Here is a 16,447-nt window from a genome sequence, read left to right as displayed (position 1 = left end):
GTTTTTCTTTTGCTATTGTGAAAATGTGGACACAAAAAATATATTTAATGTATTCTCTCATTCACTGCCATAGAATGTTACCCAACTATGACAATGTTTTGAGAAACCTGGACATGTGAAAAGGGTTTATAGGAGTGAACCGTCTTTCTATATCTTTGTTATCAACCCGCAACGTTTCATCTCCAAAGTAGCCTACTTAACCTTCATCCAGACTTCCAGAGTCGTTCTCTGAGAAATGTTGCCCCACATGTTCTTGGCACTCTAAAGCAAAATTATAGTGAATATATTATATCATTTTTAAACAGTTTATAGTTCACAAATGTATTTTTAATCATCTGATACTAAAGTATGGCCCGGTTTCACAGACAGGGCTTAGGCTTAGACAGGATTAGGCCTTAGTTCAATTAGGGCATTTAAAGGTGCAATGTGTACATTTTAGGAGGATCTATTGACAGAAATGCAATATAATATACATAACATACATACATTTCAGTGGTGTATAAAGACCTTACATAATGAACCGTTATGTTTTTGTTACCTTAGAATGAGCCATTTCTATCTCATACACCGCGGGTCCCCTTACATGTTAAGTCGCCATTTTGCGCCGACATGTTTCTACAGTAGCCCTAAATGGACAAACTGCTCTACAGAGCGCGTTTGCTCGACTGGCTACTCTCTGCAGGACAAAGATGCCAGACAACAACATCCTTGTCCTGTGTTGGCCACTGTAGCTTCTCTATATTGCAATTTGCAACCTCACCACTAGGTGCTAAAATTCACACACTGCACCTTTAAGTAGCTTTTATAAACATACCCTAGAAAAAAACATTAATGGTGTGTGCATCTTGAGACAAAACAGTGGCACAGACATATTTTAAGATAAATAAAGCTTTCGGTTAAAACAGCTCCAACATGCACTTTAGTCTAGGACAAGCTTAAGTCTTGTCTGTGAAACAGGGGGCTTATGTTTTTCTCTAGTAGTTTTTCCTGTGCTTTTCCTCTGAAGGCCTGGTTCCAACCCTTTTGGCCACCAGAGGTCGCTGTTTCTCTTATTATGTCTATAAGGCTTTGGTTGCTATTCAAGCCTCTTTCCTGCGCCATTTATTTGAGTGTTTGTACTGCTAAAACATACTAAATGTCATCAAATACCGAAGGGAAATAGACTCTGCGATGTGAAGAATGAGGTTGTCTCTGAAAGGCAAAGCAAATATAATGCAAAATGTATTTTATTTGGATTGTTACATACTTTTTAATCATAACTGACAGAGAATAAAAGTGTAAAGGCATTCAGACAATATTAACCTCAAGAGACATTCCACAGACAGAAATAACAGCAATTCACTGTGTGGTAGTTGAAATGGAAAGACGTGATCATAGACACAAATGTGTCACAAGTGTTTCGCTGACTAAAAAAAAAGATATTTTGCATAATGTACAATTAGGAGTACACAATATAAAAGTAGCCTACCATATATACAATATATTAGAGTTTTTAATTCATTCTTGATCTATATATATATATATATATATATATATATATATATATATATATATATATATATATATATATATATATATCGATTTTTGATGTTTAAATTCACTTAGCTTTTTAGTACTTTATTATTAATTCACATTATTTTAATATCAGCCATTAGCTGATAGTTCAGTTATTGACCATAACGTGAAAATAATTATCGGCTGATGAGTATCGATCAAAATTTGAATATTCTGCACAGCCTACTTAGTCGAATTTATGTTTAATTGTTTACACGTTCTTTAATTTCCAATGCCAAATAGGCCCATCCTTTTTCCCTCACTCCAGCTGGCACAACTTGATCGAGGCTCCGCAGCACACAAACTCAAAGCCAGGGTAGAGAGGTTGTGTGAATGTGGTCTGAACCCTGTGTAGGAGGGTCATTGAGTCATCAATGCTGTAAAAAGCTAGTGTCCCGGCCCTATGATCTAGATAAATGCCTATCTTTGACGAGCCAGGCTCTGAGATCTTACTGGCAATCCTGTTGTGCCAGAAAGCATAACCTCTCCTGCTGCAGAACAAACTCCAGGATTTGTCATTGTGACCGAAGTGAGCTTCACTGCTTTCCCCTTTTCTGGCAATGTTTTTGTATGCGACGGCAATGTTTACTCCCATCCCACTCCATTCCACCTCCCAGTAGCTGCAGCCTGTCAGGCCCTCAGTGCCCAGCACCTGGCACCAGTAATCAAAGCGCTCCGGGTGGTCGGGACAGGATTGCTCTTGGCTCTGAACGGCCACTTCTCTGTTCCCATTGGACAAACGAAGGTCCTTGTGGGATGTTAAAGGATTTAATTGCAGAGGGTAGGAATCTGAGAAATGGATAGAGGATAAGAGATCAAAACTGTTTATTCAAGGTGTATCACATTCAAATCATATATACAGTACAGTCCAAAAGTTTGGAACCACTAAGATTTTTAATGTTTTTAAAAGAAGTTTCGTCTGCTCACCAAGGCTACATTTATTTAATTAAAAATACAGTAAAAAACAGTAATATTGTGAAATATTATTACAATTTAAAATAACTGTGTACTATTTAAATATATTTGACAAAGTAATTTATTCCTGTGATGCAAAGCTGAATTTTCAGCATCGTTACTCCAGTCTTCAGTGTCACATGATCCTTCAGAAATCATTCTAATATGCTGATTTGCTGCTCAATAAACATTTATGATTATTTTCAATGTTGAAAACAGTTGTGTACTTTTTTTTTCAGGATTCCTTGATGAATAGAAAGTTCAAAAGAACAGCATTTATCTGAAATACAAAGCTTCTGTAGCATTATACACTACCGTTCAAAAGTTTGGGGTCAGTAAGAATTTTTATTTTTTTTTTTTGGAAAAGAAATTAAAGAAATGAATACTTTTATTCAGCAAGGATGCATTAAATCAATCAAAAGTGGCAGTAAAGACATTTATAATGTTACAAAAGATTAGGTTTCAGATAAACACTGTTCTTTTGAACTTTCTATTCATCAAATAATCCTGAAAAAAAATATTGTACACAAATATTTTGTACAATTGTACACATTAAATGTTTCTTGAGCAGCAGATCAGCATATTAGAATGATTTCTGAAGGATCATGTGACACTGAAGACTGGAGTAATGATGCTGAAAATTCAGCTTTGCATCACAGGAATAAATTACTTTGTGAAATATATTCAAATAGAAAACAGTTATTTTAAATTGTAATAATATTTCACAATATTACTGTTTTTTACTGTATTTTTAATTAAATAAATGTAGCCTTGGTGAGCAGACGAAACTTCTTTTAAAAACATTAAAAATCTTAGTGGTTCCAAACTTTTGGACTGTACTGTAAATAAGATAAGTTGAATCTACACTACCGTTTAAAAGTTTGTAAAGTAAAACTGCATTGTGATGTTGGTCTGAATATCAGCATGGGTGTGATAGCAGGTTTTCGGAAATTGGAACTACAGCGCTGTTGTTTGAGTTGCTTAATTAGAAATCAATGTTTAACTGTAAAATGCCATGTTGCATTAGTGCAGTAGACTGACTTACGGTGCAGGAACTCTGATCGAATTTTGGGCACTGTGCAGTGAAGGATCTTCATTGATCTAGCTGGAGAGAAAATGGAAAGCATGTGTACATCACAAGGAAATGATGGAACAAAAAGGCAGAATTACATAACAAATGCAGATCACCTAAACTGGAACTGCTTTGGCAGAAAGATCAGATAAGGCTGTTTTCCACTCACCTGCTTGATAGATCCGGAGCCATTCCCCTTTAAAGACAGCTTCAAGCTTCTTCCTTAGAGTAGAGATTGCATCATTCACCTTGCTAAAATCTGAGAGTGTAGCTATTGTGATGGGTGGGTTAGGAAGGCCGGAAGAGAAGGAATGACAGTTCTGTAAAGAGAGAGAAAGAGAGGAGTATTTGTCAAATGGCTCATTCTGAGCAATTTTGTTGTATATTTTTCAGTCAGCACTGGGTTTAGGGTTGCCTGAAGAACATGAACGTGATCTTCAGACTTCAGAAGCATCTCAAGCTCGTGATCTCTCTGTTTGAGCTCAGTGATTTCTTGCTCCAGTGTCTGCAGCATGCTCTCCGCAGCCCTTTCTTGATCCTGGATCAGATCTCTGAATTTGCACTTCCTCATTTCAATAGACTGCATCAACTCATTGAAGATCTGTTCACCATTTTCCAGAGTAGCCTGTGCAGAGCTCTTTTAGGGCACAAAAACATTTATCCAGTGATTTTTTTAAAATATATTTTATTTAATAATAATTAATTTATTAATACAAAGTAAAGAGTTAACTGATTCATTTTCAGGTTAAATGTTTTTGATTTAAAACATTTGATGCAGTGTTGCCAGACGTACGATAATTATCGTATTTGTGCGATAATTTTGACCTCTGTACGATGTACGATCAATAACGGAAAAAATCCCATAATGATTTTGTGACACTTCAAATGATGGTTGTAATCGGCTTATACTCATTGATCTAGCTGTGGATCCTCTACGTCATGACTGTAAGGAGAACGTGAACGTTGTTATAGTCCAGGTGATATGTGAAAAAAAAATTCACTTTTTCATAAAAGCATGAAATTTGGTACAATTGTACAGTTTGGGGCCCTGAACATTTTCGGAAATGGAGCCATTACAAAAATGCCTCGTGGTCACCATGGCAACCATTTTACTTTCCTCCATAACCAAATTATGTATTTTCTATCATAACTTCTGAATCAAACATGATAACACAGAAACGGTGACGTCAAGGATTACAATGATACCATATAAAACATCATAAAGTGTTCAGGTGAATAGTTAATGGTGAATTCAGTGACGTGAGAAGGAAATCACAGTATCTGAGAACCTAGGTTAGACTTTATAATATCATGTCTGTTGCATGCATGTTGTGTAGTTTCAAAATCTTAATCCTTTGGTTCATTAAAGGATTAGTTCACTTTCAAGTTTTCCCAAGCTTTACTCACCCTCAAGCCATCCTACGTGTATGTGTCTTTCTTCTTTCTGATGAACATAATCAAAGAAATGTTAATAAATATCCTGACGCATCTGAGCTTTATAATGGCAGTGAATGGGACCCATGAGTAAGAGCTGAAGAAAGTGTCTCCATCCATCATAAACGTACTCCACACGGCTCCAGGGGGTTAATTAAGGCCTTCTGAAGCGAAGCAATGCATTTGTATAAAAAAATATCCATATTTAAACAAGTTAAATATCTAGCTTCCACCAGAACGGCTTCCATATTCAAATAACAAAAAAATGGAACTGGCGCTGCCAGTTGAATAGGGAAGGTGTAGGACATACAGCGTAAACTTTTTGAAGAATACGGAAGGCGGTCTGGCGGAAGCACTTGCAAGGCAAGCATTTGTGTTTTTAAAGCATATACATTTTTTAAATTTTTTTTTAGAAAATGACCGATCCGATCGTTTCACTTGATAAGACCCTTATTCCTTGTCTGATATCATTTAAAGCCCTTTGAAGCTGCACTGAAACTGTAATTTTGAACTTCAACCATTTGGAGGCCATTGAAGTCCACTATAAGGAGAAAAATCCTGGAATGTTTTCATCAACATCCTTAATTTCTTTTCAACTGAAGAAAGAAAGACATGAACATCTTGGATGACATGGGGGTGAGTAAATTATCAGGAAATTTTAATTTGAAAGTCAACTAATCCTTTAAAGGCCCCGGAATACTTCACATGAAATCAAAGAACGAACTGATGTGACGTCATTTCGAACAAAATCAGGCCAAAACAAAGTTCGTTTTGTGTTCTTTTTGGAAGTTCGAAACGGCTTGCCAAAGCGAACTTTCAGGAAAAGTTCATTCCAGCTGCAAAACACTTTTGTACTACCATTGGTCCATGACAATAACGTAACAGGAGGTGTGCGCTGAGGCTCCGCCTTCATTCGCGTCAAACGCGTCTTTGACTCATTTCATGTGTTTGAGTTCGTCGAGGTAATATCTCCGTGGGTGAAAACATGAACACACTGGATAGCCGCTTTATAGTACAAAATGAAGTTGTGCTTGTAAAAAAAAATGAGGCACTAACATTGTTTTTCATGTTTGATACTGTAAAGCTGCTTGATTTTAAGTAAACTTTTGAATCAAGTGATATGAAGACATGACGTGACTGGAGTGCTAATTTGCAGAGCTCATGCTAACATACCCATGTTGTTATGATCAGACGCTTTTCTTATGCTTTCTGTAATAAATGCTTGCTGTTTTCTCATTTTTGTTGTTTATTTTGTTACTGAGAAGAAAGTGCACAGCACATATTTACATATTCATCTAAACGTCACTCTCAGCAGTGTGGGCAGATGTTCGTTTACAGTATATCGCAGCTCAAGCATTTCGAACTTCGTTTTACCCCTAAAAGAAGAACGAAAAAGAACTTCGTTTGAAGTATGCTAGGGCCTTAACTCTGACAATACAGTGACTGTAAAGAGTAGAATATTCAATATGTCCTTAGCAACATAGCTTAAAAAGAATATCAGACACAAAGATTTACATCAAAAAATCTTTCACAAACACATTTGTTTGATTGTTTTGTTGTTGAACCTTCTTCACAGTCTCCTCCACATTGACACAGAGCTGTGCACTTTAAAGAAGCTTTTTTACATTTGCAGTGCCGACCGGCAGCCTTTCTTGCAGCCACAGCTTAAGAGTTCAAGGATGGTCTGGCTTATCTGTGGAAGAGTTGACCACAGTGGTCTCCAAATGCTTGGGTTCAACCAACCCCAGTCTGTTGCCACCAGTACATCCTTAGTTGGGGGGATTTGGCCTTTGTTGTCATGCCTGTCTTTTTGGCCCTGGTTGCAAATGTAGATGCTGTATCACAGCCAGTGAAGGCATGACAACAGAGGCCTTCAATGCCCTGTCAAAGGCTCCAAAAAGCATTCCACAGGAGGTGATTTTCATTATGAACCACTTAACAATTCTCCTCTGTGATTGCACCAGCAGTCAACTCAACATCGATCAAGCTCATCTTGCTTTGTTCACAAAGAAAGGAGGAGGAATGGGACAAATCCCCTCATCTAAGGATGCACTGGTGCAGCACCTCAAAAGAGCAGTGTACCAAGGAGGACACTGTTGGAGACAAGCACTTGAGGTGGCACCAGATATGCCATCTCAGTCTGGGGTTGGATGAACACAAGCGATTGAAGACCATTGTGGTCAACACTTCCACAGGCAAGCTAGTCCACTCCTAAGTTGTGGCTGCAATACAAAAACAATCCTGTGTCAATGTAGTAATGTCAATGTAACTATACACAGCTCTCTGTCAACGTAGAGGAGACTTTAAATCTTTGTGTCTGACATTCGTTTTAAGCTATGTTGCTAAGGTCATACTGAATATTCTACTCTTTACAGTCACTGTATTGTCAGGGTTAATGAACCAAAGGATTAAGCTTTTGAAACTACACAACATGCATGCAACAGACATGATATTATAAAGTCTAGCCTAGGTTCTCAGATACTGTGATTTCCTTCTCATGTCACTGAACTCACCATTAACTATTCACCTGAACACTTTATGATGTTTTATATGGTATCATTGTAATCCTTGACCCTCAAAACATAGGGGTAGACATCACCTTTTTCTGTGTTATCATGTTTGATTCAGAAGATATGATAGAAAATACAAAATGTTCAGGGCCCCAAACTGTATAAGTGTACCAAATTTCATGCTTTTATGGAAAAGTGAACATTTCACCTCAAATTTAACACATATTACCTGGTCTATTAGGCATGTCTTCCATCTTATCTCATGTTACGTCTTCTCGGCCAATCATCGTGAAGAATGACTCACAAGCACAAGTTAAAGTTCCTGCCGCAGCGATTAGGTCAGTTGTTTCCCACTAAGGTATGCCTAGTTGTTGGTCTAGATAAATAGCTGTATTCTGTACGTTTGACTCATCAAGTCACCTTTATTTATATAGCGCTTTTACAATGCAGATTGTGTCAAGTATAGCTTTACAGAGATGGAGGGAACATAATTTTGGCTGTATAGCAGCTAACATAGTGTGATTGTCCAGTTTAAGTAAGTTCAAGTTTAAGTAAAAATCATTAGTTATTAATTTAGTTCATTTATCTATACTAAAAACTAAAAATAATTTTCTTCCAAATACGATCATTTTGAACTTCTGGTACGATACTTGGACATTTCCAATCTGGCAACACTGATTTGATGATTCATTCATTTTGGTTAAGTTAAAGCAGTTCTGGAAGTATCTTACTTTCAGGGCATCTGCAGCTTGTTTAAGCTCCAGCAGGTCCTTTTCTTTAGTGTGGATTTTGAGCTTGTATTTCTGACGTGTCATGCCTAATTCTTTCTGTGAAGAAACACAGATGTTTTCAGTGTAATATTCATGCTTCTTAACTATAACTAGATTGAAAAGTTTGTAGACACACTTTAATGTTGGTTTGACAAAGCTGTAAGTTTGAAAGTTTTATAAGCTTTAAATTTAATGAAGTGCACCGAGAAAGACATTGCTAGCATGAATTAATGTTTTTACCACATTGTTAGCATGAATTAACATGTTTTAGTACATTGCTAGCATGAATTACCATGTTTTGTTAACATGTTTTACCACATTGTTAGCATGTTTTATCACATTTCTTGCATGAATTAACATGTTGCTAGCATGAATTAGCACATTGCTAGCATGTTTCAGCATTTTGCTAGCATTAATTAGAATGTTGTTAGCATGAGTTAACATGTTAGTAGCATTTTTAGGATGTTGCTAGCCTGTTTTATCGTTGATAGCATGATTTAACATGTTGCTAACATGTTTTAGCATTTTGCTAGCATTAATTAGCATGTTGCTAGCATGTTTTAACATTTTAGTAGCATGGATTAACATGTTGCTAGCCTATTTTATCATGTTGCTAGCATGATTTAACATGTTGATACTATGAATTAGTATGTTGCTAGTATTTTTAAGATGTTGCTAATATGTTTTAGCATGCTGATAACATTAATTAGCATGTTGTTAGCATGTTTTAACATATTGATACCATGAATTAGTATGTTGCTAGTCTGATTTAACATGTTGTTAACATTTTTAGGATGTTGCTAACATGTTATAGAATGCTGATAACATGAATTAGCATGATGCTAACATTTTGATACCATGAATTAGCATATTGCTAGCACGTTTTAGCATGCTGTCCAAGGATAGTCATTATGCTTTGCTAGCGACAGCTTAGATACTTACAACTCTTATTGGACGAAAGTTTTGACCCCCTTAAAGAAAGTCTAAAGCCTCGTACACATTAGGACGAATATCGCGCGTGCTTATCGCCACCATTTTTCAAGACGTTCGAGACGCATTTCAGGGGGGGTCCCACGGTAAAAATCGCGTTCTGGGGGGTAAAATCTGCGTTTTTAGCGGGGCTCCCCTGGTAATTCGCATTCCAGGGGCTAAATATCACATTATTTGGGGTTGATTCAACCCGAGGACATGAAAAACAACCCGCGGCAGCAGTGTAAAAGTAGTCCAATTACGCAGGAAAACCGCAGACTTGGCAACACTGTTCAGCAGCTCCAGGCACGTGAACAAAAGCACCAGTCTCATTGGTCAGCCGGTTTTTAACGTGGCACGTCAAACCAAAAAAAATGAACCCCAGGCGTTTTTTAAAGAAATGATGCTTTACGCCTGCCGTTTTTCGCGTCGGTGTGCACACTCACATTGGCACCCTTTGTTTAGTCACAAGCCATTAAACATCGGCTATAATCGCGTGCAATATTTGTTCCGGTGTGTACAGGCTTTAAGGGAATTGTCGTAGTTTTAATCATCCGTTTAACGGAAATCGTAAGTCGGATCAGTAAGAAAAGACAGCACACTGAGTCAGAACAGTCTGAAGGCCTGTACACACCGGGACGAATATCACGCGCGATTATCACCACCGTTTAATGCCTCGTGACTAAACAAAGGGTGCCAATGTGAGTGTGCACACTGATGCACAAAACGGCAATCGTAAAAGCGTCATTTTTTTGGTTTGACACGCCGCATTAAAAACTGGCCAGCCAATGAGATTGGCGCTTTTGTTCACGTGCCAGGAGATGCTGAACTTACAGTAAAACATGACTTGGTGGCGCTCAAGCACAAAACGGTCTTGCCGAGCACACATTGATACCAAGACGACGAAGAGGAAGTAAGTAGATGAGGAAGACCGTACAAATTATGGGTGCTGTGCCAGTTCTCGGCCACATCAACAGATGTGTATTATATGCCATTTTATTTCTGTATTTTTACTTTTACATTCAAGAAATATAGTTGAGAATGTCTATTTCGTAAATATGTTTATTTGCACTACCGTTCACTTGCATTACTGTCATTTTGACTTATTTGAACTACCGTTTCTGTCTACCCATCTCTCATATGTCATGCATATGCCATTTTATATCTGTATTTTTTTATCTTCTTTAATTTTATTAATATCATAAATATGTTTATTTGCTCTACCGTTGTCACGATCACCGTCAGTTCCTGGACTCCATTTCCCATAATCCTCCCTGCCAGTCACATGCTCACATTCCACACCAATCACCAGTTGCCACATACTGTACAGCTGTAGCTCATTACCTGGACTATAAAGGACTCACTCACACACCACCTCCTTGCGAAGTCTTGTTTTCCTTGTGTTACAATTCCGAGCATTACTTTCCTGTCGCCTGTCTGTTACTGAACCTGTTGTCTACCGTCTACGATCCTGTGCTGCCTGTCCTGACCCTTGCCTTGTCTGCTGTTCTGTGAACGATATCTGCCTGCCCTGATCTACCGTCTGTATCCTGACCACGTCTCTGCCTGTCCCTTGTTCCTGTTAGACCATGCCTGTACGACGACACTCACCTTTCAATAAAGCTTTGCATATGGATCCCTGCCTGAGTGCAGCTTCGTTACAACCGTTCAACACAAGCGCCATATGCTGTCAGGGAGTGAATTTGCACGTTCACTCGACGAATCGCCGTTGAAAATCACTTGGGTATGAAAACGAAAAACGTCTCAATAAACACGCGTGTGATAATCGTCTCGGTGTGTACGAGGCTTGAGCCAGGTTTGGTGGTTGTAGCTTGAAATCTCTAGGAGGAGGTTCTGTTTAAAATAGTCTCAGAAGAAGATGAAGAAGCTTAAATAGAAGATCAATATACCAACATGATTATTCTGTGGAGGAGAATTAATCTGATGCTACAGAATAGAGACTCTGCATTATTTGGAAATTTGTTAACATCTCTTAGGGTAACTTTATATTCTATTTGATTGTTTAATATGAGTTACTGTTGTCACAAACAAATGAGTGTGTACATTTATATATGAGGATATTTATCTAGAATATTCAAAGTAGCTGACCACAAATTCAAAGCCAACAGGTCAAGCCTCTCTGGTTGGTTAACAGGTAGGTCTGCTTCCCTCTTCTTGTGTATGCAGGTTGAAATTTGAATGTGAAGCAGGAAGTTCTCTTTGTTATATTATCCTAACCTTATAACATTACACGTATTTACAGGTACTTGTCTGGAAACCTGAGCTCAAGGGACAGCCTTAAAAACATCAGTTCGATGCCTCATATTTTCCCCCTGTTGCATGAACTTTTCTGTACAATGAAAGCTGTTCATATTGAGCTGGAGTTCACTTTGGAAAATGTGCATTGCCTCAGTGGAAAATGATTTGGGCTACTAAAGAAGGTTTCTGTAATTTACTGAGACTTCCATAGAGTTTAGAACCATGAAAAAATATCTTGTTACATAAGACTACTACTACTAAGACGAAAACAAGAAAGATGATTGTTATATTGTTCTTTACCTGTTTCTTTGTGCTTTCCACAGCTGCTGGTACTGTATCGTGTCCTTTGTGGTCATCCATCACACACATCGGACATATGCACTGATAATCAGTTCGACAGTACATATCCAAATATTTTTCATGACGAGGACAGATCTTCTCTAGCAGGTTGAGGATCACAGTGGCTTCAATCAGCTTGTGGTTCTTCAAGGCAGGAGATTTGTTGTGTGCTCGAAGGTGATTTTGGCAGTACGATGCCAAGCATACCAAACACGTCTTCACAGCCTTTTGTTTGATACTTGTACAGAAATCACAGGTCACATCTTCTGGCATGCAATCACTACAAATCTCAGAGTCACCTGGAAGTTCCAGTTTCTTCGGCTTGTCCACCATATCCGCCAGTATGGTACTTCTGTTCAGAACAGGCCTGGGGCTAAATGTCTGTGCGCACTGGGGACAGCCGAAGACCTCCAAATGATCATTTTCGTTCCAATAATCATTAATGCATCCTATGCAGTAGTTGTGCCCACATGGGATAGCCACTGGATCTTTGAGCACATCCACGCAGATCGAACAGCAAAATTCTCCTGTATCCTGGAGCCCTTCCATTTTGTTGTTTTGTAATGTAGGGAAATGTTTCAAATGAGTTCAGTTCTCAGTTTCACACGAATGAGCCACACCCCTCTATTCTTCCTATTTAGATGACAGATAGGTAAATGTGTGTCCCTGCTGCACTGTAATTGTAATAAAAATGCTGCACTGTGAACTGTAAACCATTTAGGGTTCCTCAGATTGCCACACTGTGGAGAAAATCAGTGTTTTTCAAAATTCTATTTTCTATTAAAATTCTAAAGATTCTAAATAATATAAAACAAGTTTTAAAATACACCAAAATATCAAGATATATTTTCTTTTTATTCACACCCTTAAACTCTTTTTTTCTTTGTAGAATCAGGATTCATATGGCCTTGGAAAACCAGGATGTCTTGACCTGGAAAAGTCATGTAAATTAATAAAATCTTGAAATGTCATGGGTATTTTTATAAAGAATTTTTCTAGTTATGCCAAGCTTTCAGATATTTACTGGGTACAAATTCTGAGTAAAATATATTTAAAAAAATTCTTAGAGTAAAAAAGTTTAACGAGTGAAGTGGCTGCAATAAAGTGCACAACAAAAACAGTAATCCAACAAGAACACACAGGAGATTTCAGAAGTAATGGTATAACCGCATAAAGACAAAAACGAGGCTAAACAAAGAACTGAATGAACTGAAGGCTTTAGCCCTGGGTATGCTTCATTTTTTACACATACGCTAGTGATGCACAGTCAAACGCACAGCCTTTGAAAGTATACTTCATTTGATTCGTACGCATACGCAGGCGTTCGACACATGAGCAGTTTTGAGCAATCTCTTGTCATAAGTTACAACCCATGTAAACATCATTGTATTCTTTCATGCTAGAGTTCTACAAATGAGGGTACTTTCTAACCTCTTCGCAGAATCTGTCATCTCCATTGTCGCTGTAGCTTGCATGTGTTCCGGTCTGTTCTGTTTATGCAGTTTTTCTTTGACTACCTTGTGAATCAACGCACTGTAGGTGCGTCGCCGGATTTTTGTAACAATGCACATGCGCATTTAATTTTTTTGGGCTAAACTAATTACTGCAAAAAAAAATTAAATGCGCATGCCTATGCCTTACAAAAATCAGGCGGTGCACATACAGTATGCATGTACTCTTCTGATGACAAAATTCGCATCACACGCACTGTACGCTGACCCTCGCGTATGCATAAAAAGTGAACTATACTTTGGGAATTAAATACACAGAATGAGTAATCAACGGAAAACAGAACAGATGCATAAATTAGGAACTAAAAACAGGGAACTCAGGTAAACCAGAACAGGGAAAACAGAACCAAAACACAATGAAACAAAACAGACAGAATGACACATTACAAAAAGGTTGAGAACATCTTTTTCTAGATGTTTATTGCAGTGACTAGGTGGTGCCAAGTGCCAAGTCATTATAAGCGAGTTGTTGAATAATTAATTGATCTGATTAGTTCAAAATAGCTAGTTTATTCACAAACAAAATAAGTGTCGGTGAGTCCGAAATCGCGTACTCTCAGAGTAGGTACTACATTTGAATTTGAATTTACTTTGCGACCAATAAAAAAATATTTTCTATATAGTATGAATGTGGGTAGTATGAATGTAATCCGGACGTACTACATCCGCCATGTTGTCATGACCTACCAGCGTCAGTTCAACTCCATTCATAAATCCTCTCCTGTGGATAGCGGATGTGATCGCAAAGTGTCCATTGAATGAAGTGTCCAATGAGTCTTACTAGGTGCGTCCCAATTCAGAGGCTGCATCCTTCAAAGGCCGCAATCGATGTACGATTGCGTCAGAGTGGTGCGATGAAGGCTGTCCCATTTTGAAGGCTCCTTCAAACACAGCCACCAAATGTGTCCTTTGTTTCCTGCGTGATGGAGGATACATCAGAGGGATCCTTCATGGCCTTGCCTATCCTAGAATTCATTGTGCACGGTGACGACAGGATTTTTTGAGAGAAATTGTCAAATTACACTTTTAAACTAAGTATTGTGTTTCAACTATCTAACAAGTGTTAGAATAATAATAAAAAAACCTTTAAAGCAGAACTAAGTAACTTTTTTTACCTTCATAAATAGTTTTCTAAGTCCTTACAATGGGTAATTGAGTGTGTTTGAGGCGTGCACTAACCCCCTCTGGCACGTCTACGCCAAAAAACAGCACTTGCAAGTTGAGCTTCGCCGACCCGACACAATCTCGCCTCATGTTCACGTTCACGCGAGAGTGACAAAATGCTTTACGTTAATTCAAAAACAATGGATATATTATGACTTTATAAGCCAATTTCGAAAATTACCCACCTCCATCGAGATTTCTTGTACTGTATTTGCAAAACTACTGCGCTGGTGAGCGTTGTAGTCGTTGTAGTCCAGAGCTGCGCTTGGAGTATTTACGACAGTGTGATTCACTGAAGGAACCTGTAGGGGGAGCTTCACAAATCTTACTGAGTTCCGCTTTAAAGCAGTTCAAATGTTGACATATCTTAGTAAGATGTGATATTATACTCTTTATTATATAAAGAAGAGTAAAAATGGACCATGGTGAACATATTTAAGTCACGTTTCCACTGCATGAATTTTCCCCAGGAACTAGGGATTTTGGAGTGGTACTCTGTATGTTTCGAGCACAGGAACTAGGGTCTAAATGAAGCTCCGGGTAAAAAAAATTCCCCTCAGAAAGTCCCTACTCACAAGGTAGTACTTTTTCAAACTTGGGACTTGGGAGCTGAACATGCTGATTGGTTGAGTTCATGCAGCATTTTGATTGGTTGACTCCATGCAGCATTTTATTTCAACCACCATTTTTAAAGGTCTGTTGTGGTGCATGCAGTAAGAGTGGTTTGCTATTCGAATCAATAATGGAGTTTAAAAAATACAACCGATGGACCGACGATGAGGTTCAGGCTTTATTATGCTTATATGTGGAGATCGAAATCTAATGGGAACTGGAAAGTCACGCACAGTCCTATTTCACAGGACTAATTTCACAGTACCTTAGACCGCGATGGAAACGCAGGTCTGGGGGAAAAAAAGTTCCTGGGACAAATTGTTCTGGGTAATTTCAGTGGAAACAAGCCTTTAGACCAGTGGTTCACATCCTTTTTTTCCCAGTGGGCCGCACTATGGTCCAAGTGCAAGTCTCACGGGCCGCATATCATTTACATATGACGTCACCAATGAAAACCAATCAGATTTAATGTTATGGTATTAGCAGATAATATTATTTTACCTAGATGTTGCACACACAGAAGAGGCGGTGTTTTCTGGTGGCACATGCAGTATTTTATTTCTGTCACACGCTGCAAAATCAACAAATACTATAAGAAATTTGTTTTTGTTTTACACTGTGTTGAAATGGCTTCTTCATATCAAAGTGAAACTCTTTTGTTCAAGGTTACACAAATCCCCTGATATTCAGTATGTCACAGAAAATGAGAACAATGTATTCCACCAAATAAAAACTAACTAGCTGCTGATGCTATGACTTCTTGTTTGCGATGCGTTCCTTCATTGGTATGTTCCTCATTTCGTTTTTCTCCTCTAATAACAAATTTGTTCATTTTGCTAGCTAAATTTACTTAAATAATGGCTACTATTGGAATTTTGCCAAAGTGCACGCTTGCAAATGTTCGTTAAAACTGAGTGCTCAGTATATAGAAGGTGTGCGCATGTCTGAAAATAACATGATTACAAAAATGATTTTATGTATTCAAACATATTAATTTAATCCATTTTAATTTAATTTAAAAACAAAAATAAATTGTAAAACTGGAATATACAGTACTGGATTATTACAATTAATGGCAAAATGAATGTTTGGAAATGTGAATGGATATTTCCTATTGACACACTACAGCAAAAGATATAAATAACTGGCTTAAAACCTTTTTTGGGAGGTGAAAATACTGACGTGCCTAAGACTTTTGCACAGTACTGTATATATTTTTTTAAATGTGGTTGGCATATTGTGGGCCACATTGGCATTTGTGATGGGCCTCAGGTTGAGAACCACTGCTTTAGACAGTTT

General features: G+C 37.9%; 1 protein-coding gene across 2 annotated transcripts; it reads right to left on the bottom strand.

The window, feature by feature from the left end:
• Positions 1-1,208: 1,208 nt before the first annotated feature.
• ftr66 (finTRIM family, member 66) lies at positions 1,209-12,772 on the bottom strand. 2 transcript variants are annotated; one of them, XM_048164511.1, is made up of 6 exons: positions 11,823-12,764; positions 8,256-8,351; positions 3,996-4,217; positions 3,750-3,900; positions 3,554-3,613; positions 1,209-2,343 (listed from the first exon to the last, which is right to left on the bottom strand). In XM_048164511.1, exons 1-6 carry the CDS (start codon positions 12,408-12,410, stop codon positions 1,814-1,816), a joined length of 1,647 nt encoding a protein of 548 aa, XP_048020468.1. In that variant the 5' UTR covers positions 12,411-12,764; the 3' UTR covers positions 1,209-1,813. The 2 variants fall into 2 exon arrangements, with proteins under 2 accessions (XP_048020468.1, XP_048020469.1); XM_048164512.1 differs by lacking the exons at positions 3,996-4,217; positions 8,256-8,351 and having other exon boundaries at positions 11,823-12,772.
• Between the last annotated feature and the right edge of the window lie 3,675 nt (positions 12,773-16,447).

The sequence above is a fragment of the Megalobrama amblycephala genome, linkage group LG17, assembly GCF_018812025.1.
Source record: "Megalobrama amblycephala isolate DHTTF-2021 linkage group LG17, ASM1881202v1, whole genome shotgun sequence".
Classification (NCBI taxonomy): domain Eukaryota; kingdom Metazoa; phylum Chordata; class Actinopteri; order Cypriniformes; family Xenocyprididae; genus Megalobrama; species Megalobrama amblycephala.
The sequence above is the reverse complement of the archived record's forward strand: the minus strand, read 5'-3'. Positions and strand labels throughout refer to the sequence as shown.

Excerpts from the sequence above, each read along its gene's own strand:
- ftr66 (XM_048164511.1), bottom strand. The coding sequence starts at position 12,410 with ATGGAAGGGCTCCAGGATACAGGAGAATTTTGCTGTTCGATCTGCGTG. Across the intron at positions 3,901-3,995 it reads ATCACGTTCATGTTCTTCAG|AACTGTCATTCCTTCTCTTC; the intron begins GCAACCCTAAAC and ends CTCTCTTTACAG. Across the intron at positions 2,344-3,553 it reads TCGATCAGAGTTCCTGCACC|ATTCCTACCCTCTGCAATTA; the intron begins GTAAGTCAGTCT and ends TCCATTTCTCAG.